We start from the raw sequence: 24,275 nt of genomic DNA, 5'->3' as shown, positions 1-24,275 counted from the left end.
AATAAAATACTTCTCTTTCAATGCTGAGTAGTATTCCATTGTATGGTGTGATGGTTAGTTTTATGCCTTATGATATACATACATATACATCCCGTTGGTTCTTTCTTTGGAAAACCCTAATGCTTATGGATATATTATGATTTGTTTACCCATGCACCCACTGAAGGACATTTGGATTGTTTCCTGTTTCTTGCTATATTGTAAATAAAACTGTTACGAACATTTGTGTTCAAGTTTTGGTATAGACAGGTTTTCATTTCTCGTGGGTAAATATCTAGAAGTAGGATTGCTGGGTCATATGGTAGGTGTATGTTTAACTTTTAAAGAAACTGCCAGATTGATTTTCAAAGTAGTGTTACCACTTTGCACTTCTACTAGCTGTGTGTGAGTCCCAGTAGCTTCACATCCTCATCAACATTTAGTATGGTAATTTTATTATTGTAATGGATATGTAGTAAATCTTATTGTGGTTTTAATTAGCATTTTCCTAATGACTAATGATGTAGAGCATCGTTTCATGTGTTTATTTGTCATTTGTATATCTTCTTTTTTCTTTTTTTTTCAATGTTTCTAACAAAACTTCTAATTTTATTTTATTAAAATAAAGTAAGACAAAATATAATAAAGTTATTAAAATAAGAAAATAATTATTAAGAGAAAGAAAAAAAAAACAACGGACGGATGGAGAGCCCTAGGACAAATTGTGGAAGCAAAGCTATACAGACAAAATCTCACATAGAATCATATGCTCTTAATCCCCTCTCCTCGCGCACCAGGAAACAAAGAGTGAAGGAAAAGTCTCTTGCCTCTTCGGCAGGTCCAGACTTTTCCCCGGACTCCCTCCCGGCTAGCCGTGGCGCTGTGTTCATGCTGCCAACCCCAGTACTCTCCCTGCGCTCCGACCGAAGCCCGAGCCTCAGCTCACAGCACCGCCCTCCCCAGCGGGTGAGCAGACAAGCCTCTCAGGCTGGTGAGTGCCGGTCGGCCCTGATTCTCTGTGCGGGAATCTCTCTGCTTTGCCCCCTGCACCCCTGTTGCTGTGCTCTCCTCCGCGGCTCCAAAGCTTTCCCCCTCTGCCACCCGCAGTCTCCGCCCGCGAAGGGGCTTCCTAGTGTGTGGAAACTTTTTCTCCTTCATAGCTCCCTCCCACTGGTGCAAGTCCCGTCCCTATCCTTTTGTCTCTGTTTATTCTTTTTTCTTTTGCCCTACCCAGGTACGTGGGGGGTTTCTTGCCTTTTGGGAGGTCTGAGGTCTTCTGCCAGCATTCAGTAGGTGTTCTGTAGGAGTTGTTCCACGTGTAGATGTATTTCTGGTGTATCTGTGGGGAGGAAGGTGATCTCCGTGTCTTACTCCTCCGCCATCTTCCCGGAAGCCCTGTATATCTTCTTTGCTAAAGTATCTGTTCAAATATTTTGCCCATTTTATACATTGTGTTGTCTTGAGTTGTAAGCCTTCTTTATAAATTCTATATACAGCTCTTTTTTTTGTTGTTGTTAGATGTATGTTTTGCATAAATTTTCTTCCAGTCTGTGGTATTTTTCCATTTTTGTAACAGTCTTTTGAAGAGGTGGTTTTAAATTTTTATGAAGTCCAGTTCATTGATTTAAAAATTATTCAGTTTAAGAACTCTCTTGTAAATCCAAGATCATAAAGTTTTTCTGTTTTCCTCTATATTTTGATGTATGATACATTTTGAGTTGGCTGAGATTCATTTTCTCACATATGGCTGCCCAACTGCTTCAGCATCATTTATTGAAAAGATTATCTTTTCCTCCATTGAATTAGCTAGGCACTTTTGTCAAAAATCAATTGACTAGATATTTGTGGGTCTATTTCTTGACTTTTTATTCAGTTCTATTTAACTATTTGTCCATCTTTATGTTATACTCATTGTCTTAATTACTGTAGGCTTACTGTAAATCTTGAAAGCAGATAGCATTAAGTCCTTCGACCTTGCTGTTTTTCAAAGCTGTTTTGGCTGTTTCAGTTCCCTTGTATTTCCATATAATTAAAAAAATTAACCTGCCAATTTCTAAAAAAGATCCTTCTGTTATTTTGATGGGAATTGCATGGAATCTATAAGTAAAGTTGGGGAGAACATGCATCCCATTAATATCACGTTTTGTAATCCATAAACACAGTATATTTCTCCATTAATTGGGCCTTCTTTAATATCTCCCAGCAATGTTTTATAGTTGCCAATGTACAACTCTTGCACATTTTTTGCCAGTTTTACCTTAGGTATTTCATATTTTAAAATCATGCATAAGAAATTTTGATTGAATGCTGGGCATTGTGAGTTTTAAATTGATAATATGCTGGATCTTATTGTTTTCCTTTAAAGAGAGTTAGGCTTTATTCTGGCATGCAGTTATTTTACTTGGGATCAGAACCTTTTGCGCCTAGCTTTTAACCTTTCCTAGGACAAGTCTAGAGCAGCCTTTACGTTGGAACTAACTTAACTCTGTGCTTTTGGGATGATTCCTTTCAGAGGACTCAATCTCTTTGTATAGTCCCGTGTATTATGAAGTATCTACACTCCGGCCAGTAGGAACACAAACCATCCCTAGACAAGTGTGAGCTCTGAGAATTGTTCAGCCTACTGCTTGTAGTGATTCTTTTCCCAACTTAATTTTTGAGTTCCATTCCATTATTAACATGTGAAGATTCAGTCAGAGATTTGAGGGTGTTCGTCTTATAACACCACCATCATCATTATAATCATCATTATTAAAAATAGTAATTTTTTTGAAACCAACCTCCAGCATCTTCACCCCTTGAAATCTCCCTACCTACTCCTTTTCCACCTACTCTGAAGTGAGCAATACCTCTTCTGTGCTTCAAGTATAGTTTTCTAATCTCTGTCAAAGCACTTATTGCATGGTATTGAAATCATATATTTAAATAGTTGCTCACCCTGTAAAATATAAACTCCTTGAGGGTAGACATTCTAAGTCCTTCTTTTAGCCCTACCTCCTACCTCAGTGCCTGGTGTACCAGGCATTCAATACCTGTCGGTTGAATGAAGAATATTCATGTAATTAGTGTTTGTGTACATCCCCTGGTGGCCAGTGTGGGGGAAGTAGGGGACAAGGAAACCAAAGTATTCTTTGCTCCTTCTATAATATTTCCCTTAGTCCCTTCAAACTTCCCCAGGTCATAATAAGTAGGTGGTTTCTCTTCATTGTTCATAAAGGAGCCCAATCTTGTATTTATATTTAAGTATGTAAACCCACTGCATATGTGTTGTGACATTTATTGGCAAAAGAACAAAATTTAAATTGTTTGTGCATGTCCACTAGAAAGAGATGATCTGAGTTTCTTCATTGAGATTAGACCTGCAATTTAAAGTAGTATGTTTAAAAGGAAAAGTAAGATTATCTTTTTAGTATGTATATTGAAGGAATCCAGAAATTTAACCAGGTGATTACTCGAGTTATTTTTATTAAAAAAACTTTTTATGGGCTTCTCTGGTGGCGCAGTGGTTGAGAGTCTGCCTGCCGATGCAGGGGACACGGGTTCGTGCCCTGGTCTGGGAGGATCCCACATGCCGCGGAGTGGCTGGGCCCATGAGCCATGGCTGCTGAGCCTGTGTGTCTAGGGCCTGTGCTCCGCAACGGGAGAGGCCACAGCAGTGAGGCCTGCGTACTGCAAAACAAACAAACAAACAAAACTTTTTATGGAAAACAGTAGCAACTATAAGCTAAAATACCTTGTACATAATAATTTTTTAATAAATGATAGCTATTACATTATTATTCCCTGATAGTCCAGCACTTCTAATTTCTTTGTTCTGTGACTATTAGAAAACCATCTACACTTCTAACAGTAAATTTTCCATGTTTATCCACTTTGCCTTTTAAAAAATTAATTAAGGTAAAATAGTGTCAATATAGCATTTCTTTTTGTTATTTACCAACCATATTACGCTAGGACACATTATCAACCAAATATGTTGAGCTATGTTTGACTTCACCATTTTCAAGATGGAAAAAATATTATCTCATGGAGTTGTGGGTTCTTACAGGTGTCGCCCATACAAGCAATCCCATTAGTCAACAGTTTCTTGTAGAAGAAAATGCCTTTCCAGTACTTATCCAACTACTGAGAAATCACCCTTCTCCTAACATTAAGGTATATATAAGATTTTTTTGTGTGATATAGTAAAAATTAACATAAATGACTTTTAAAGAATAATTTGTATCTTTAGGCAAGCTCACAAGTATAATAAAAATATTTAACCTTTTAAACAAAATCTTAGAAGTTTAAACAAAAAAGTTGCTACAAAGATAGTAGCAAAGATACCACTACATTTTATTAAAATATGTTTTTTTCAAATATAATAAGAAAGTCTCATGTCCTACTCATCAAAGAAGTTTTATTCCTCAGATATTTGATTATCCATAGAATTTCTTCCCTACTTCCTCAGATAATGGTTGCTAAAACTGGGTGGGGATAATGAGGATGTGTGATTTATGTAGCAAAATTTCTCAAATATAAGTGAATCCTGTCAGTGCCACACCATCAATACAGCCCTGCCGTCTACAAAGCAGTCTGTGCTGTCTGGCAGCAATAGTTATCTCAAGGGTGGACACTGCTAGGTATTACTATGAGTTGTTGAGGAGTCATTCACTCTTCCATTTACTTCTAGTAAAATGCCTTTAATAAAACGACATTCACATCTATTCAAATCCTTTACCAAGGTTTTAGAAATTCAGAACGTCTATACTTGGCCAGACAGAAATTATAAGGACAAGAAATATATTTTCTCTTCAAAATTTGGAATGTGTTTTGCTGGAAATGAGAAAATAAAAATAATATAGGAGTAAAATATATAAGTAAACATAGCATTGTTTCTTTTAAGGAATGTGTTTATTATCAGAAAAGATGTCATAAGTTATCTGGCTTTTCTTGCTGTGAAAGAGATTATTTCATTACAGGAGTTGATTAGGGAAACAAAAAAAAGAGGCATATGCTAGCAATTTTTTGGCTTGAATTATACGTAAAAACTGCAACGACTTTTAAAGTACAAACAAATTTCACAAGATGAAGGAAAATGCCACATAAAAATACATTTTTATTTTAAAATGTGCATTTTCATGGCCAGTTTACTTCAACTGCATCTATCTGTATTTCAGTATACATTTTCACTGAGTTCTTAAACTTGTTAAAACAAAACATAAATACATTTTAATACTTTTCCTCAAGTAAGATTCTATAGTAATTTTGCAATAATAATCAGGCTTTTCAAATTCACACTTTTCATAGAAATGCATGGTGTAGCACTTTAAAAATTTGTCTACTGAGCCCAATAATAAACAATGTTCATTAAGCAACCTCCTTAAATGACTCCAGAACTAGAAGAGGAAAACTTCCTCAGGTCTACCTGCCAGTGTTTTGCTTCAATTAATTCAATGGTCAGTAGCTAACAAGCAGTTCAGAACAGCTTTGTAATTCATGCTAGGAAATTAAAAAAACCTTTATTTAGATGTAGAAGGAATGCAACTATGCACTTAAGAGAAACTTCTCCGCGTGTCCTGCAGGCCCTTGTTGCCTCGGGCTGTGCCCTCAAATGAAGCTTTGTGATTGTGCAGCACACAGCATATTTTCTCAGCTGTTAAAAATTATAAGGGACATTTCTCCAGAAGTTGTAAATGCCACTCTCTAAATACTAGTCAGAGAGATGGAATTAATGGATTTTATGGTATCTTGGAATTGGTATATCCTATATAAATATTTGTATAATGAAATATGTCATTTGATAAACCATGAGTGAAAAATAATTTTTGAAAATCACATTTTTAGGTTGAAGTGGCATTTTCCTTGGCATGCATTGTCCTGAGGAATGATCAGTTACAGAATGAATTACAAGAAAATGAAGGATTTAATTATGCTGATGTCCTTTATCTTCTTCACTCACAAGATAAGGTAATAACTATACAAAATATTAGAGCTCATTTAGAAGAAAATGATTTTTAGACTACATCCTCAAAATTTCATCAAGTTTTTTTCATGGCAATATTCAAATATATTATTTAAGAAATGTAAATCTCTTTGGTGGGTTGTTAGTTTGTAATGATGGAATAATATTGTTCCATATTTTTCATAGTTGTCATATTTCGTCTTGAAATATAACAATTTTTTTTAATGTGCAGTCTCATTTTTTAAAATATCTTTATTGGAGTATAATTGATTTACAATGTTGTGTTAGTTTCTGTTGTATAACAAAGTGAATCAGCTATATGTACATATATCCCCATATCCCCTCCCTCTTGTGTCTCCCTCCCTCCCTCCCTATCCCACCCCTCTAGGTGGTCGCAAAGCACCGAGCTGATGTCCCTGTGCTATGCAGCTGCTTCCCATTAGCTATCTATTTTACATTTGGTAGTATATATGTGTCGATGCTACTCTCTCACTTTGTCCCAGCTTACCCTTCCCCCTCCCCGTGTCCTCAAGTCCATTCTCTATGACTATGTCTTTATTCCTCTCCTGCCCGTACGTTCATCAGAACCACTTTTTTTTTTTTTTTAAGATTCCATATATATGTGGTAGCTTATGGTATGTTTTTCTCTTTCTGACATACTTCGCTCTGTATGACAGACGCTAGGTCCATCCACCTCACTACAAATAACTCAATTTTATTTCTTTTTATGGCTGAGTAATATTCCATTGTATATATGTGCCACATCTTCTTTATCCATTCATCTGTCGATGGACACTTAGGTTGCTTCCATATCCTGGCTATTATAAAGAGAGCTGCAGTGAACATAGTGGTACATGACTCTTTTTGAATTATGGTTTTCTCAGGGTATATGCCCAGTAGTAGGATTGCTGGGTCATATGGTAGTTCTATTTTTAGTTTTTTAAGGAACCTCCATACTGTTCTCCATAGTGGCTGTATCAATTTACATTCCCACCAACAGTGCAAGAGGGTTCCCTTTTCTCCACACCCTCTCCAGCATTTATTGTTTCTAGATTTTTTGATGATGGCCATTCTGACCTGTGTGAGGTGATACCTCATTGTAGTTTTGATTTGCTTTTCTCTAATGATTAGTGATGTTGAGCATCCTTTCATGTGTTTGTTGGCAATCTGTATGTCTTCTTTGGAGAAATGTCTATTTAGGTCTTCTGCCCAGTTTTGGACTGGGTTGTTTGTTTTTTTGATATTGAGCTGCATGAGCTGCTTGTATATTTTGCAGATTAATCCTTTGTCAGTTGCTTCACCTGCAAATATTTTCTCCCATTCTTAAATGTAGCAATTTTAATACTTGGTGAAGAGCCAAAAAACAAATGTTTTTGGATGCATCAAACTTTAACCTAATTTTATGACATTTCAAAACTCAGTCATCCACTTCTTACCCAGTATTCTAGAGTGGTGGTTCTCAAACTATTTGTAATAAAGGAATAGCCTTTTATTCAGCAATCTGTTATGGGGAAATAATTTTAAAGCAACCAAATGTATGTATATATGTATGTATGTATGTATGTATTTAGTTATTTATGGCTGTGTTGGTTCTTCGTTGCTGTGCGCGGGCTTTCTCTAGTTGCGGTGAACGGGGGACACTCTTTGGAGGGGCCTCTCATTACGGTGGTTTCTCTTTGTTGCAGAGCACAGGCTCTGGGCATGTGGGCCTCAGAAGTTGTGGCATGTGGGCTCTAGAGCACAGGCTCAGCAGTTGTGGCGCATGGGCTTAGTTGCTCCGTGGAATGTGGGATCTTCCCGGACCAGGGCTTGAACCCGTGTTCCCTGCATTGGCAGGTGGACTCCTAACCACTGCACCACCAGGAAAGTCCCTAAAGCAACCAAATTTTAAATTTTGAAGTAATTTTAGACTTTCCATAAATTTGCAAAAATAGTACAGAGTGTTCTGGCTATCCTTCATATAGCTTTCCTGGATGTCAACCAGGAAATTAACTTCGATACAATAGTATTAGCTAATCTGCAGACTTCATTTTAAATTTTGCCCATTTCTCACCAATGTCCTTTTCCTATTCCAGAATTCAATTCAGGATCCCACATTGCATCTAATTATCATGTCTCTTTAGTCTCCTTTAATCTGTGACACTCAGTCCTTTGTCTTTCATGATTTTCTGTCTTTCGTGATTGTGATATTTTTGATGAGTCCAGGCCAGTTATTTCATAGAATGCCCCTCAATTTATCTGATGTTTCTCACAGTTAAACTGAGGTTATGCATTTTGGCAAGAATACCATAGTCTTCACTCACTTTCCCTGTGCATCATTTCAGGGGGTACACGTTGATATACCTTATAACTGGCAATGTTAACTTTGGGTGCCTGATTAAGGTGGTGTCTGGCATATTTCTCCACTGTAAAGTTATTGTTCTTCCCTTTGTAATTAACAAGTACCTTGAGGTGAGACGCTTTGAGACTATGGAAATATTCTGTTTTGCATCGTACTTTTGCTCACCAATTTTAGGATCCACTGATGCAATAATAATTACTCTGGCATCTGCCTAATGGCGATTATAAAAAAATTTCCCTTCTTTATTAATTTATTAATTGGTATTTAACTGTAAGGAAGAGCTGTTTCTTTTAAATGTCTATTCTCAGTTTCTATAATCCTTTTGTCAATGATTTTGTGGACTAACACTGGTCCATGGGCCACACTAGCCCTAGAGAAATAGAGAAACTCCCAAACTTTTGTTATCTACAGTGCATTTAGCAATAAGGGGAGAAAATTCCCAACTATGTCTCTCTCAGTTCTGGGAGATTTTGAGGAAGGAATAAGGATTGTAAGGGGGAGAAATGAAGTCATCGCATTAATTTTTTTAATACAGAATTTTACTCTAGTGTAGTACACAAAAAGATGGAGAAGTGCTGCTGTAATATGGGCAAAAACAGGATGAGAGATTCATGTCTGACTGACTTTCTAAACCACATTTCTTCCTTCTCCACTCTGTTCCTTCCACACTTTACTCTCATTACCCTATTCCTCAGGGACACCCATCTTCTCCCTTTCCTTCTACTGCCCATTCCACTCTCAATCATTCTACTTTTCCTCCAACATTGTTACCACGTGCTTCACTCTCTGGACACTAATCCTTTGTACCTAATACTTTTCTTCTTGCCTGTGACCAGGTGACTATTTTGTAAGTACATACTTTTTTTTAACTTTTGAATTTTATTTAATTTTTTTATACAGCAGGTTATTATTAGTCATCAATTTTATACACATCAGTGTATACATGTCAATCCCAATTGCCCAATTCAGCACACCACCATCCACACCTCCCCGCAGCTTTCCCCCCTTGGTATCCATACGTTTGTTCTCTACATCTGTATCTCAACTTCTGCCCTGCAAACCAGTTCATTGGTACCATTTTTCTAGGTTCCACATATATGCGTTAATATACGATATTTGTTTTTCTCTTTCTGATTACCATATTGTCTTAATTACTGTAGCTCTGTAGTATAGTCTGAAGTCAGGGAGTCTGATTCCTCCTGTTACGTTTTTTCCCTCAAGACTGCTTTGGCTATTCGGGGTCTTTTGTGTCTCCATACAAATGTTAAAATTTTTTGTTCTAGTTCTACCAATGGTAAAAAATGCCATTGGTAATTTGATAGGGATTGCATTGAATCTGTAGATTGCTTTGGGTAGTATTTTCCTCTGAAATTTTTTGGAAGAGTTTGAGAAGGATGGGTGTTAGCTCTTCTCTAAATGTTTGATAGAATCCACCTGTGAAGCCATCTGGTCCTGGAATTTGGTTTGTTGGAAGATTTTTTTTTTTTTTTTGGGCGGTATGCGGGCCTCTCACTGTTGTGGCCCCTCCCGTTGCGGAGCACAGGCTCCGGACGCACAGGCTTAGCAGCCATGGCTCACGGGCCCAGCCGCTCCACGGCATGTGGGATCTTCCCCAACCGGGGCACGAACCCGTGTCTCCTGCGTTGGCAGGCGGACTCTCAACCACTGCGCCACCAGGGAAGCCCTGTTGGAAGATTTTTAATCACAGTTTCAATTTCATTACTTGTGATTGGTCTGTTCATATTTTCTATTTCTTCCTGGTTCAGTCTTGGAAGGTTATACCTTTCTAAGAATTTGTCCATTTCTTCCAGGTTGTCCATTTTATTGGCATAGAGTTGCTTGTAGTAGTCTCTTAGGATGCTTTGTATTTCTGCGGTGTCTGTTGTAACTTCTCCTTTTTCATTTCTAATTTTATTGATTCAAGTACTCTTCCTCTTTTTCTTGATGAGTCTCACTAATGGTTTATCAATTTTGTTTATCTTCTCAAAGAACCACCTTTTAGTTTTATTGATCTTTGCTATTGCTTTCTTTGTTTTTATTTCATTTATTTCTGCTCTGATCTTTATGATTTCTTTCCTTCTGCTAACTTTGGGTTTTGTTTGTTCTTCTTTCTCTAGTTCCCCTAGGTGTAAGGTTAGATTGTTTATTTGAGATTTTTCTTGTTTCTTGAGGTAGGCTTGTATAGCTATAAACTTCCCTCTTAAAACTGCTTTTGCTGCATACCATAGGTTTTGGATTGTCGTGTTTTCATTGTCATTTGTCTCTAGGTATTTTTTGATTTCCTCTTTGATTTCTTCAGTGACCTCTTGGTTATTTAGTAATGTATTGTTTAGCTTCCATATGTTTTTTACGTTTTTTTCCCTGTATTCATTTCATTTGTAATCCCATAGCGTTGTGGTCAGAGAAGATGCCTGATATGATTTCAGTTTTCTTAAATTTACTGAGGCTTGATCTGTGACCCAAGATGTGATCCATCCTGGAGAATGTTCCAAGCACACTTGAGAAGAAAGTGTAATCAGCTGTTTTTGCATGGAATGTCCTATAAATATCTATTAAATCTCTCTGGTCTATTGTGTCATGTAAAGCTTCTGTTTCCTTAATTATTTTCATTTTGGATGATCTGTCCATTGCTGTAGGTAAGGTGTTAAAGTCTCCCACTATTACTGTGTTACTGTCGATTTCCTCTTTTATAGCTGTTTTATAGCTGTTTCCTCTTTTATAGCAGTTGCCTTATGTATTGAGGTGCTCCTATGTTGGGTGCATATACATTTACAATTGTTATATCTTCTTCTTGGATTGATCCCTTGATCATTTTGTAGTGTCCTTCCTTGTCTCTTGTAACATTCTTTATTTTAAAGTCTATTTTATCTGATAGGAATATTGCTACTTCAGCTTTCTTTCGATTTCCCCTTGCATGGAATATCTTTTTCCATCCCCTCACTTTCAGTTTGTATGTGTCCCTAGGTCTGAAGTGGGTCTCTTGTAGACAGCATATATATGGGTCTTGTTTTTGTATCCATTCAGCAAGCCTGTGTCTTTTGATTGGAGCATTTAATCCATTCGTGTTTAAGGTAATTATTGATATGTATGTTCTTATGACCATTTTCTTAATTGTTTTGGGTTTGTTTTTGTAAGTCTTTTTCTTCTCTTGCGTTTCCCACTTAGAGAAGTTCCTTAAGCATTTGTTGTAGAGCTGGTTTGGTGGTGCTGAATTTTCTTAGCTTTTGCTTGTCTGTAAAACTTTTGATTTCTCCATCGAATCTGAATGAGATAGTTGCCAGGTAGAGTAATCTTGGTTGTAGGCTCTAACCTTTCATCACTTTAAGTATATCATGCCACTCCCTTCTGGCTTGTAGAGTTTCTGCTGAGAAATCAGCTGTTAACCTTATGGGAATTCCCTTGTATGACATTTGTCGTTTTTCCCTTGCTGCTTTCAATAATTTTTGACAGTTTGATTACTGTGTGTCTTGGCGTGTTTCTCCTTGGGTTTATCCTGTACAGGAATTGCTGCGCTTCCTGGACCTGGGTGGCTATTTTCCTTTCCCGTGTTAGAGAAGTTTTCGACTATAATCTCTTCAAATATTTTCTCTGGTCCTTTCTCTCTCTTTTCCTTCTGGGACCCCTATAATGCGAATGTTGTTGCATTTAATGTTGTCTCAGAGGTCTCTTAGGCTGTCTTTATTTCTTTTCATTCTTTTTTCTTTATTCTGTTCCGCGGCAGTGAATTCCACGATTCTGTCTTCCAGGTCACTTATCCTTTCTTCTGCCTCAGTTATTCTGGTACTGATTCCTTCTAGTGTAGTTTTCGTTTCAGTTATTTTATTGTTCATCTCTGTTTGTTTGTTCTTTAATTCTTCTAGATCTTTGTTAAACATTTCTTGAATCTTCTCGATCTTTGCCTCCATTTTTTTTTTTCAAGGTCTTGGATCATCTTCATTATCATTATTCTGAATTCTTTTTCTGGAAGGTTGCCTATCTCCACTCATTCAGTTGTTTTTCTGGGGGTTTATCTTGTTCCTTCATCTGGTACATAGCCCTTTCCCTTTTCATCTTGTCTGTCTTTCTGTGAATGTGGTTTTTGTTCCACAGGCTGCAGGATTGTAGTTCTTCTTGCTTCTGCTGTCTGCGCTCTCTCCTAATTTTTCAGTAAGTCCTGGCCTTCCTGGGCGAGAAGGGGGCGACGACACGCGTCGCCGCTCCTTCGCGGACTACTTTTCTTTGTTGCTGGAGTTTTGGGGGAGGGGAGGGAAAGGGTGGAAATGTTGGACGCTGGGGCAGCCGAGGCCCATGAAGACCCAGGAGAGCGGCTGCAGAGGGTGTTCAGGCCACTGGCTCCTGCCCTGCCATCCCGGCCGCCACTGCTGCTGCCTGGGACCCAGGGCCTCAGCGGTGCTTGCTCTGCTCCTGCGCTGTGAGCTCTCGGGAGCTGCACCAGTACATAATTTTTATTATTGAAAATTTCAATCAGAAAAAGAATGACAAAGTAGCATAGTGAACTCAAATATTCCCATGACCTAGCTTCAGCAGTTATCAACTCATGGCCAATCTTATTTATATATTCCCTCATTTCCCCTATATTACTTTTGAAGCAAATCTCAGGCATCATATAATTTTATCTGTAAATATTTCCATATGTACCTATAGCATTTTTATATGATTAAGAGCAGCAGAAGAAAACTCACTAAGATTAATTATTCTCTCACACTAAGATTAATGGTTCTCTCTCTCTGTACTACCATGTTCAAATAAAATATTATAAATAAGATTTAGTGATAAGATTGTATCTTTTGGGTCTTTCTAGAAGATGGACGATACTTGTTAATCTTTGGCAAGTGGACTGCCAAAGGGAGATTGCCTTTTGCTCTGTTTCCCCACTCCCAGAATGTTAAAATGTGATTTTTAAAAGGAAATCATTTTTTTAATTCTCCCTTAGAATATAGTACAGTAGAATTTTTGTAAAATTTGTACTTATTTTAAGAAATGACAGATATCTCACAATGCATAAAATTCAATATATATCATGCTATACAAGAGAAGTTTTGATTTATCAGCTCTATTTCAAAATATTGAAAGAAAAATATGTTGAAACAAAAGTTGAAGGTTAATGAAATTGTGGAATTTCCTAATTACCATTTAGGTATTCATTTGCATAATCAGTAATCTAACATTCCATTTAAAAATTAAAATTTTTCTCTTTTCTTCTCCCTGATACCACAACCTAATTCTCTGTTTTATCTGTTCAGTAACATTCTGGGGTAACTCTATTATCTGTTTTCCCCAATAATGTCATATTTTACTCCCAGAGATACAAATGAAATGTATCTTAATATGTAAGAATTCAAAACCTATTACCCTTGAGTAACATGACAAATGAAGTAAGTTAAAGATAATGCATGTTTCTCCTATTTCTAGGATATTCGTTTAAGAGCAGGCTATGCGTTAACCCTTTTTGCCTTCAATAGTCGCTTTCAACAATACTTAATATTGGAAAGTGGAATAATGACCATATCAACTTTTGAACCTTTTCTTGAATCAACATTTGAAACTGAGAAGGCAATGGCAGCTTTTCAGGTATAAAATTGAAGGTTAAAACTTCAAATCAATATGTCTTTTTAGTGAAAACTGAAAAATTAGAAAAAACTTTGGATCTGGAAAAACATTTACTGCTTTTGTAAAATTCACAGTATTTTTGACACCAGTCCCTTCCTCACTTCATAAAAACTCCATTATCTATGAGGATTTCTTCATTTATATAGAATTTTACAAGTCACAAGGCACTTTTGTCTTTATATCTCATCTGATGCTTATAACAACCCTATCAGATGGATAGAAATATAGTATTATTTTCATCAACCCTATTTTACAAGGAAATAGGTAGAGAAACATGGTAGTGTCCAAGACAAGTTTTCTAACTGCAAATCTTTAGCTGATCACCTAATTCTTCAACCATGTAGACAACCTTATGTATCTGGATTCTTCTTGGTCTTATTCTTCTTTTTCTATCCTATGACCTTTAGAAGTATTTTCTATGAACCCAAACTTCAACAATGCAGAAGTTGCAAACATCGTAGAAAGAATAATATGGCCTACGATGGTCACTGCAGTGATCAGATAGGGATATGTACTCTAGGTCCTCCCCACACAGCTCGTTTCTCATTGAATCATACCAAATTACCCCTCTTACTTTTCCAAGAAGTATCCCCTCAGAAATAAAAGGTTAATTACAGAAGCTGAGTAGAAAATGTTTAATGATTCTATGCCTCTTTTTTGTTTTTAGATTATTACATTAGCTAAAGTCATTATAGATGTGGACCACATTACTTTGACTGCAAGAGGTGTTACTATTTTAGTTGATAGTCTGTATTCAGTTCATTCTACTACTATTGTCTTGACAGGTAAGAAATAACTAGAAGCTAATCATATCCACCTAAAACTGTTTACAAAAAATTTTTTTGGTAATCTGAGCAATAATAAAATAATAAGCCTGATATTCTGTCACACAGTTTGAAGAATGAACTCATATAAGTCTACACGGAACTCCAGAGTTAAGGCTACATGGAACAATGAAAGTCTACTGTGCACCCCAAATAGAACCTTTCTGATTTCCTAATTACTTTTTTGAACCCCTAATTACTTTTTCCAGAATGTAAGATGAGAAATCAACTATGAACTACCAACAACAAAATTTGTACACTGATTTATAATAATACTGGCAGATTTATACTGATAACCTCTGTCTGGTTTCCTTTTGACTAATTGTGCATATTTGTCTAATATTTAAGAGTTCTCTATGTTGCTATGCAATATAGCAAAGCAAAGTGGTCCAACAGAGTTCTTGACATAGTTAGTGCTAATTGTGTGACTATGTCTATCTAGACCTAACTCTCCAGATGATCAATACATTAGTTCTCTTGATCTATCATGCTCAATACAACATAAAACAGTATCAAAACGACAGCCATATGGAGTGACAGCTACCAAAAAATAAAGTATTTGTTTTTTTAACTGAAATGGATTACTGAACACAGTGAAGGAATCTCCACTTGCTGCCATAAAATTACATTTTTATGGAGTGTATTTACTTGGCATGGAAGGTTAATTCAAGCAAACAAAAACTTTGATGAAAACTATCTAGGAAAAATACATGTTTAAAAGAAGTTATTAAATATATTTTTATCTAAATAACATTCTTAATTCAATGTCATAGTAATTCTATGACTCTGAAAAACAATTGTAGTGGGTTTCAATTTTACTCCACAAACTCTTCTGTGCAAGAAATGCCATATTATTCTAGCTTTCAAATACTAATTTTCCCAGGCTGGTAGCAACAATCTCAAAAATTATTGGGCTTTCTCTGCACTCCACCACTGGAGTCATATGCATCTCCAGAGCCATATGCATGTCTGGGGTATCTTAAGCAAAGCCAGATATTCAGGCCTCAGGTATAATGTAAAATAAATGACATGCTCAAGTCCAAGTTGATATGGTTTCCAGAAGATGTTCCAAAAGCATAAAATTTTGCAGAGACTGAGATTTCTGTTGCCAAGTGTCCAGTTTTCCTATGTACACCACTTAGCCATTCTTCACTCAAAGCTCCTGCTATCTCTGTTTTAGTCTTAGATTCTCTGCCCTTCCCATTGGTTCCCCATTTCTTACTCCCTATCTTTAAAGACTCCTCTGTCCATTCCCCCTGGCATAATGCCTTCTATAAACTCAGGCTTTTGAAAATATAAGCCTGAAAGAAAGGTTATCTTTAGACAATTTTTGCTCTAGGCCATACAACCCAGCCCTGCTCATCCTGAGGCAATAAATACAAAAGGCTTCCTGGCTTATAATGGAGGCTGGAAAAAAATACAAGGAGAACAAAAACTCAGTTAATACCTCAATAAAGTATCCACCCACAAATGTAAAAATACATTTATATCTTAAAATTTGTGTTACACCTATTCCAACACAGCAACAATACTGTGGAAGAATATCACACGGAAGTTCTAAGAATAAAACATGAATTCAAATGAAACAATCTTAAGTTCGTAGCTGCACATTTATTTAATTACTAGATCACTTTATTACTTCAATCTCAAAACATTTCTTTTTATAACAAGAATTTCAATGATCATAAACTTCAATAAGTAATACATTACTTGGTTTTAAAATACCATTAAGCTCTGAACTCAAAGCCATCTGAATTGCAAAAAGGACATTAAATTTTCTTACAGTAGTTCAAACATGTTCATAGTCATTAAACAAACCATAAAAGCTCAAAACAAAATATATTCTGAAGCCAAGAGGAAGAAAACCTCTGATTTTTCAAAATTCCCCACTCTTAAATAAACCTATTTAACTTCTACTGTTTGTGACAGAAAACCAAACCATAATTTTGGGGAAAGTTTATTCTACATTTAACACACATGCTTTTTCTCAGCAGGTCTTCATTAATAGAGATGTCTTGAGACTTAAACCTTTTTAAAGATTTTTTTGATGTAGACCATTTTTAAAGTCTTTATTGAATTTGTTACAATATTGCTTCCGTTTTATGTTTTGGTTTTTTGGCCGCACGGCATGTGGGATCTTAGCTCCCCGACCAGGGATCTAACCCGCACCCCGTGCATTGGAAGGTTAAGTCTTAATCACTGGACCGCCAGGGAAGTCCCTCAAACCTTTTTTAAGACTTTAATATATGCAAGTGAATGAAAGCACAGTATATCAGTTTATACCAATTAAATAACACAGGCATTTTTTTTCTTGTTGTTTAATTTATAGGGAATTTAATAGCTACCCTGGCTCATTCTAGAGCTGGTATTCCAGAAGCATTTACCACATTAGGGACAATCCAACAGCTCTGCTATCATTTGTACTCAAGGCAAGAAGAGGTAAAAAAAAAAATAATAATAATAATAAATTTGAAAATAGAGTATTCTAAAATACAATTTGCCTCTCTCTCACTTCTGCAGGCTAATTTCTCCACAGGTTGAGTCTCATATAATAGTTCATATTACTAACTCAAAATTTGATTATTTTTCTAGTACTACATTTGCCATTCACAATTCTGGTTTCCACAAAATGTGCACATTCATTTTAACTTCAATCTTTAAGATTCAGTCTACAAGTACATGGATGATACAGAAATTTATAATTATTTATAAAATATTTTATATTTTATAATTAAAATCATTGTCATTTCTATGATTATTTGTAGTGAATGAAAGTGGAATCCATTGGAAAATTTTCCTTACCTGCCAAACAGTGTTAGAGTGAGGGTACCTGAAGACCAGGCTGGCCACAGTAGTGTTTTGCCTCTAAAACATTACTACACATAGTAGTATTTCCTTTGTTTTTCCCACGGGGTCTAAGGCAGTATTTCTCCAACTTTAGGGTACAACAGAATCACCTGGAGGACTTGTTACACCATAGACTGCTGGGCTCCATTCACAAAGTTTCTGATCTAATACATCTGGTGTAGGCCCTAGAATTTGCATTTTTAACAAGTTCCCAGAAGCTGAGGCTGCTGGTCCAGAACCACTGTTCAAGGTGTGGAAGATTTTTGGGCATATACAGCGGTCAGATGCCAGTGTAAAGACCACTATGTCAACCTTCTGATACCCTGCATGGGCCTGGTTTATGTTCCTTTCTTTGACATTTCTTATGCCACCATGAACAGATTCTCCTAAGAACTTCCCAGGAATATACTTTTATTAATTATATGAACAACCTAATTACTTCAGAGTCAAATGCAGAGGGTATTTCCTTCAAAGAAAGAATTACTTTTTCTGGAGTCCCATGGCCTGATACTTGTGCTTGTTTCTTTGGTTTTGCCGTGGAAAATTGAGTTGCTTCCCTGTGCCGCTTATTTTTAACTTACTTTTATGCTATACTCTCTAACTTGGTTTCCTATATTACAATCACCTGTGCAGTTTTGAAAAGTCCCAATGTTCAGTTCAATGCACCCCAAAGTAATTAAATCAGTTTCTAGGGGGTGGAATACAGACATGATTTTCATAGTTATCCAGGTGATTCCAATGCACAATGAAGACTGAGACCTACTGTCTTAGTTCAAACTCAAAGGTTCTTACTCGGGCTGCCCATTAGAATCACCTATGGCACTTTAAAAACAATACACAATGCCAGATTCTACTAAGAGAGTCTGTATTTAGTTGGTGGGCTTTTTCTTTTCTAAACTCCTGGTGATTCTAAAAATGCAGTCAGGACTGAGAACAACTACTAGAAATCAATGGCAATTGACAGCCTTCCCTAAAAATATTGCTGCTATGCTTCTATCTATAGAGGCCATCAGTTGACATACATATTTGCTATACATAGCTATAGAGACTTTCCTATGAAATATTTAATGAGAGCACTGGGTTAGATATTTTAAGAACAAAGCTCAATGGTTAAGGAGAAATTGTTTCATCTTCATTTAGGTTCGCATGGCTTGCTCCAATGCTCTTGGCTACTTAACTTACAATGCAAATGCTTTCCAAATCTTATTAAAGGAATGCAGGAATAAGCCTAATCAGTTCCTTCGTATAACAAAGAATATCAGCAGAGATGCAAGTATAAACCCAGCATTTTTAAAGGAATTTCAAATGCAACAAAGAGTGGGACTTCCTTCCTTAAGGTATTGTTTCTATGTTTGAAGTTGCAGTAGTAAAGTTACTGAGAGGAATTTTTAAGGAAGTTTAAGGAAGATCAAACACGGGGAACCGTCCTTGTTATGCATCTACGCATTGTAAAACAAAGGATAAACTTCATTCTAAATGTCCATTGCCAAAGCCTGTTTAAATTCCGAGTTAGCAACAGAATTGTAAGTGCAGACAAGAATACAACCTGATCTTGGGGATCCTGTCTGGCCAGGATTATTCATCCGCCTTTCAGAAAAGTTTCTGGAAGACTGGTTGCCTCCAAGTCTGATCCAGGAAGCCATTTTGTTGTAGACTGGGGTACATTTGAGAGCTCTGAGGCAACCAGGAATGCCACTATGACCTTGGCATCAAATGGGACTCTTAGACTTGATCCAAAGCTAGGCCAAATTCCCAGGGCAGAAACAGGGCTAAATCAGACCCTGTGTTTCAAGTTATGGCAAAGTTTGCCAGGCATTTATCCAGATGATTTTGCCTCAGTGTTATAGTTCTATCATGAACTTAAGTTTCTGAAAAAAGAAAGAAGAGGAGAATCTCCTTACACTGGACATATTTTCTTTTCTTCTGTAATTGTAGCTGAATTACAAGTCTCTGCAAATAGTGCTATTTACATATAGGAAACAGAACTACTCAAGATATATTATTAACTCTACGATAGTAGAAGAGAATAGGACCCAACAGCATATCATGGTTCTATAAGTCAATTTTAAGTATAGGGAAAAATGAGTATATCTTCAGAGTCACTTTAATTTGAATTCTTTGAAAAACTGAAAACCCCAAACTGATTATCTAATTTTATATAATAAGCCAGGGAAAACTAAATAACAATTGCTTTAATTGACAATGTTAAAAGTAATATTTACCGATTCAAAAAATTTGTTTAAATAATGGAAGTATTATTTTACAGTCATTCCCACAGCTAGCCCATATGGCAACTTTTTGGGAATTAGAAAAAGATGCCCCTTCCTCAGTACACTTTACTGCCATCCCCTGGAAAATGGTTGTAGTAACCATACAAACCTACAATGACTGTAAGGTGAATGGCACCCTCTGGAGTTGTGAACACTCAACTTTCAGGATTATAAGCAGTAACAAGTGGTCAGTAAACTTATAGGAATGGCTACCAAGTGAGGTGGAACTGGTAAGCAAATAACAATTACTCCCATAACTAATAATAATTCTATGCACTCTCCTTAGAGCATTTACATACACTATTCCCTTTAATTTTCATAACAATCCTGTAAAGGAATTTGATGTAAATGAAACTATGGGAAATGCACTAAAAGATTAAGTTCCACAAAATATTCCTTGATTCCACTACTGGAAACATAAAGTAGATTGATTTTGGTTGGGATCACAACATCATTGTTTTGGAATATATTCCACTTCTCTATTCCCACACCCCTATTCAGCCCCAGATTAGAAGTCTTTGGATGTATAAATTTTGAAGTATGTAGAGAGCCATAATCTTACTGTTAACTGACCCTCCATGAAAGTACTCTGAGCCTAAGAGTAGCTAGTTTCACGTAACCTTATAGCCATGAAGCTGGCCTATTGGATAGATTGGGGCCTGTGCCTCATTAAAGTTGACAACAGCAAATGTTCCTCATCACATTAACGAGGAACACATTTGTGATAAGCAGTTTTAATATTTTAACTTTAAGTTAAAATTTAAGTTAACTTTAACTTCAAGACTTACATTTTATTACCAGGGAAATTGTGTAATACCATATTTATATGTTACATGTACAGGATGATGATTAATAGAATACTTCTTTTAAAGCCACACACATCATATTAACTTAGGTATACCTTGTTATTCTTTGGCTTGAAACATTTCATAGGTATTACATTGCTTTGAAAATAAAGTTTAAATTTTCTCTTGTTAATACATAAAATGACCTGATCTTTATCCTCCAAGCTTATCTCCCATCATGTCTCCAGATATCTTTAATTCCAATCACACCAGACTACTTAGTGCCCTTTGAACTTGCCATGCTGTTTTATAGTATTGTAATTTTTCATATTCTATTCCCTCTATCTGGAATACCCGCCCCCCACCTCATCCATTGAAAGACCTATTTTCTTCAGAGTCTAACTGAAGTGTCTCTTCTTCAATGGAGCTTTCCCTGATCACTTTAAGCAGATTTACTCTTCCAAATGTTTTGGGTGATAAGCGAGTCAACGAGTGACAGAATATAAAACACCTACAGGTAACATGCATAGTTAGTACAGGTAACGTATAAATTAGACCATTAGGCACTGAACATGGTACCTGGGTGTACTAAGTCTTTATATATATCTAGTTTTTGTGATAAAAATGTTTTCCTTTTAGTCTGGAGAAAAATGGAGGACCATCCATAATTCCTGTCTTTAAAAAAGGTAATTGATTTTTCTTTTATACTTTCTAGCCCTGAGACTTTATAATTGTTCATTTCTAAGAATTCAAAATGTAGGGACTACCAAAAAACATGTTTACCTGTAAGCTTATGCTTTTTTAATTCTATATACCTAAAATATCTTCCCATTTACAAGCCCATGTTAATCATTTCTTTTAAGACTTCCCTACTAATATCACTTGACAGAAATCCCTCTCTTTGCTTTTTCCCACATGTAAATGACTTTAATTACTTGCTATTATTCTGTTTCATATACAACTTGTCTATATTATAAGTTCTTAGGGCAGAGACCACACTGTTTCCACTGATACTATGTAGTTTTATACAAAGTTGGCAGATGATGGCTGAGTGGCCTAGGCCTGCGAGATCAGAGTCTAGATCTTATAATGTTACTCATCAATTCCTATCAGACATGTAATGGGGAAAATAAATTACTTACTGGTTTTATGTATATGCTTAGTGCTTGTTCATGGGTGCGTAGTGTAGGACCAAAATCAGTCTTACTTGGTATATTACCTTACTGTCAAAAGCAAAAATAGAACCTTCTGAAATCAAGATCACTTTGCTGGAGTCACAAATAGAAAGAGAGAGAATAAGAAAAGGAGAGGGGGCTTCCCTGGTGGCGCAGTGGTTGAGAGTCCGCCTGCCGATGCAGGGGACACGGCTTCATGCCCTGGTTCGGGAGGATCCCACATGCCGCGGAGCGGCTGGGCCCGTGAGCCATGGCTGCTGAGCCTGCCCATCCGGAGCCTGTGCTCCGCAGCGGGAGAAGCCACGACAGTGAGAGCCCCGTGTACAGCAAAAAAAAAAAAAAAGAAAAAGAAAAGAAAAGGAAAGGAAAGAACTTCATTTATTCAGGGAGATATGAGGGAAGCTAAGTATGTGTGGGAGGCTATTATTTCTGAATATCATGGGTAGAAGAACATCTGGTTTTTGTATAGCTTCTTTAGTGTAAGAGTAATTTACATAAAAGAATAAAGCCAGTTCCATTATTCCTTCACTTTAATATTGGTTTGTGAATAACAATATGTATACCAGTAACGGTCTGATAAGGTTTTCACAGGTTTGTGGTAACATAAGAAAAAATAAGGACAATCAAATTTCTGATAAAGTTAATTTCATTCAAGTAAAGTCCTCCATTTTGAGATAATGCCTTTTACACTTTCTATTGACATTAAAATACCCCATCTTTTACAAAACAATGTTTAAAGTAGCTGGCATTTGTTCTTTCACTAGTGCCAACTTGGCCTAATAAAAAGTTGGCAACTGTATATTGATCCCCACAAATTTTTGCACTCTGGCATCATCTCAAAGTCTGGAAGCTACTGATCTGTTCTCTTAGTATATTTTAGTGATGTGAAGAAAACAGAAATATATAGAACTAAAAGCAATGAGACTATACCTAGGGTTCTTAGGTTTAAGAAAGAGACACTGAATTGTGGCTCTCTAATTTTTAGGGAAAGAGCACCGAAGAAAATTAAAACCCAAAATTCAACCAAGAGATTCTTTGACTTTTATACCTCCTGTAACTAACTTCATGGGACTCTTCAAAACAAAAAAGACCACTGTTTCTCACAATATTTTTTCCTTTTCATCTGCAATTTCATCAGATATCACAACTGTATCAAGACCAAGAATAGTGCTTTTGAGCCAACTTGGGAAACATGTACAGAAAGCTAATCCGGAGCCTGCAGAAGGCTAATTAAAAACATTTTAGTGTAAAAGGATTCCTGAGCAATCTTTTAAAATTTTTTATTTTTAATTGTGGTAAAATATACATAACTGAGTAATCTTTTTGAATGGAAGTTCTTGATATTGATACTTAACAAATTTTCCTTAGCATGTCTTCTGGAATTTAACATCAGGTCAGAATTATGGTTTCAAAAAATAAGTAGAATTTTCTATAATAGAATGCCTGCACTTAAAACTATTAAGATATAGGGGCTTCCCTGGTGGCGCAGTGGTTGAGAGTCCGCCTGCCGATGCAGGGGACCTGGCTTCGTGAGGATCCCACATCCCGCAGAGCGGCTGGGCCCGTGAGCCATGGCCGCTGAGCCTGTGCATCCGGAGCCTGTGCTCCACAACGGGAAAGGCCACAACAATGAGAGGCCTGCATACAGCGAAGAAAAGAAAAATAAAGAAAAAAAAAAACTATTAAGATATAGCAACTCACACAAGTGGTACAATTAGTGTATATATCAAGTGTTAGAAACATTTTAAAATAAGAAACATTTTTAAATTGGTATGCTGGGCCAAAAAGACCTGATTCAAAGTAGCCTACATGTTAACACTCACTGTACTACCTTAAGATATTTAATGATAAATACTACAGGTACACGAGTCTTCTAAAATCTGAAATGTATGCTTTTAAAAACATTTTACTAAAGAAAAATCTGAAATCATTTCCCATCAAGCACAAAAGTATGGCTAAAAAGTGTGGCCACCACTGTTGACCATTTTCCATACGTACAGAGTATCTTTGGTTTGCAGCTGGAATAGATGACATTCTTTGTGGCTTAGAATCATGTGATGTCTTTGCCCAACCAGTATTGTTTCCAGTAGGTGCAAGTTTTGATGTATGTATGTCTGCTTCTCACATACAGCAGCAAATGGATTTGATATAAAAGCTAACTAGGTTTCAGTGGGTCCTTTAAAGAGCCACCGTTTTTCTCTGTCCACTTTGTTCAATTGTCTCTATAGTCTACCTGGGCTGCAGTGAACACATACATTAATTAGCAGTTATTTTCTCCAACATGCCTTAACATAACAGTAATGATGGTGGTGACTGCAGCTACAGGTACTCAGGGCTTTCTGTGTGCCACAGTCCAAAGCCTGTGCTCTTAACCACTGTACAATAAGAGACCTCTTTAATCTTCAAATTTGATTCAAAATTATCGCTTTGAGTCACAACTTCCTGGTGGAATTCTGAGAACAATGGCATATTTTATACTAGAAAGGGATAAATAATTCAA

General features: G+C 36.5%; 1 protein-coding gene across 1 annotated transcript in view; it reads left to right on the top strand.

Annotated features, from left to right (window-relative positions):
* The window catches only part of ANKAR (ankyrin and armadillo repeat containing), a 76,631-nt gene extending 53,267 nt beyond the window's left edge, over positions 1 to 23,364 (top strand). Inside the window, exons 16-23 of the mRNA XM_024733657.1 lie at positions 4,028 to 4,134; positions 5,806 to 5,928; positions 13,677 to 13,835; positions 14,542 to 14,659; positions 17,028 to 17,137; positions 18,686 to 18,882; positions 21,240 to 21,286; positions 22,761 to 23,364. Coding sequence (XP_024589425.1) covers positions 4,028 to 4,134; positions 5,806 to 5,928; positions 13,677 to 13,835; positions 14,542 to 14,659; positions 17,028 to 17,137; positions 18,686 to 18,882; positions 21,240 to 21,286; positions 22,761 to 23,005 — 1,106 coding nt within the window. The 3' untranslated portion in view covers positions 23,006 to 23,364. The remainder of the gene's footprint in view (positions 1 to 4,027; positions 4,135 to 5,805; positions 5,929 to 13,676; positions 13,836 to 14,541; positions 14,660 to 17,027; positions 17,138 to 18,685; positions 18,883 to 21,239; positions 21,287 to 22,760) is intronic.
* Positions 23,365 to 24,275: the final 911 nt, after the last annotated feature.

The sequence above is a fragment of the Neophocaena asiaeorientalis genome, unplaced genomic scaffold (assembly GCF_003031525.2).
Source record: "Neophocaena asiaeorientalis asiaeorientalis breed wild unplaced genomic scaffold, Neophocaena_asiaeorientalis_V1.1 scaffold24, whole genome shotgun sequence".
In the NCBI taxonomy this organism is placed as follows: domain Eukaryota; kingdom Metazoa; phylum Chordata; class Mammalia; order Artiodactyla; family Phocoenidae; genus Neophocaena; species Neophocaena asiaeorientalis.
This window is presented reverse-complemented; position numbering and strand designations above follow the sequence as displayed.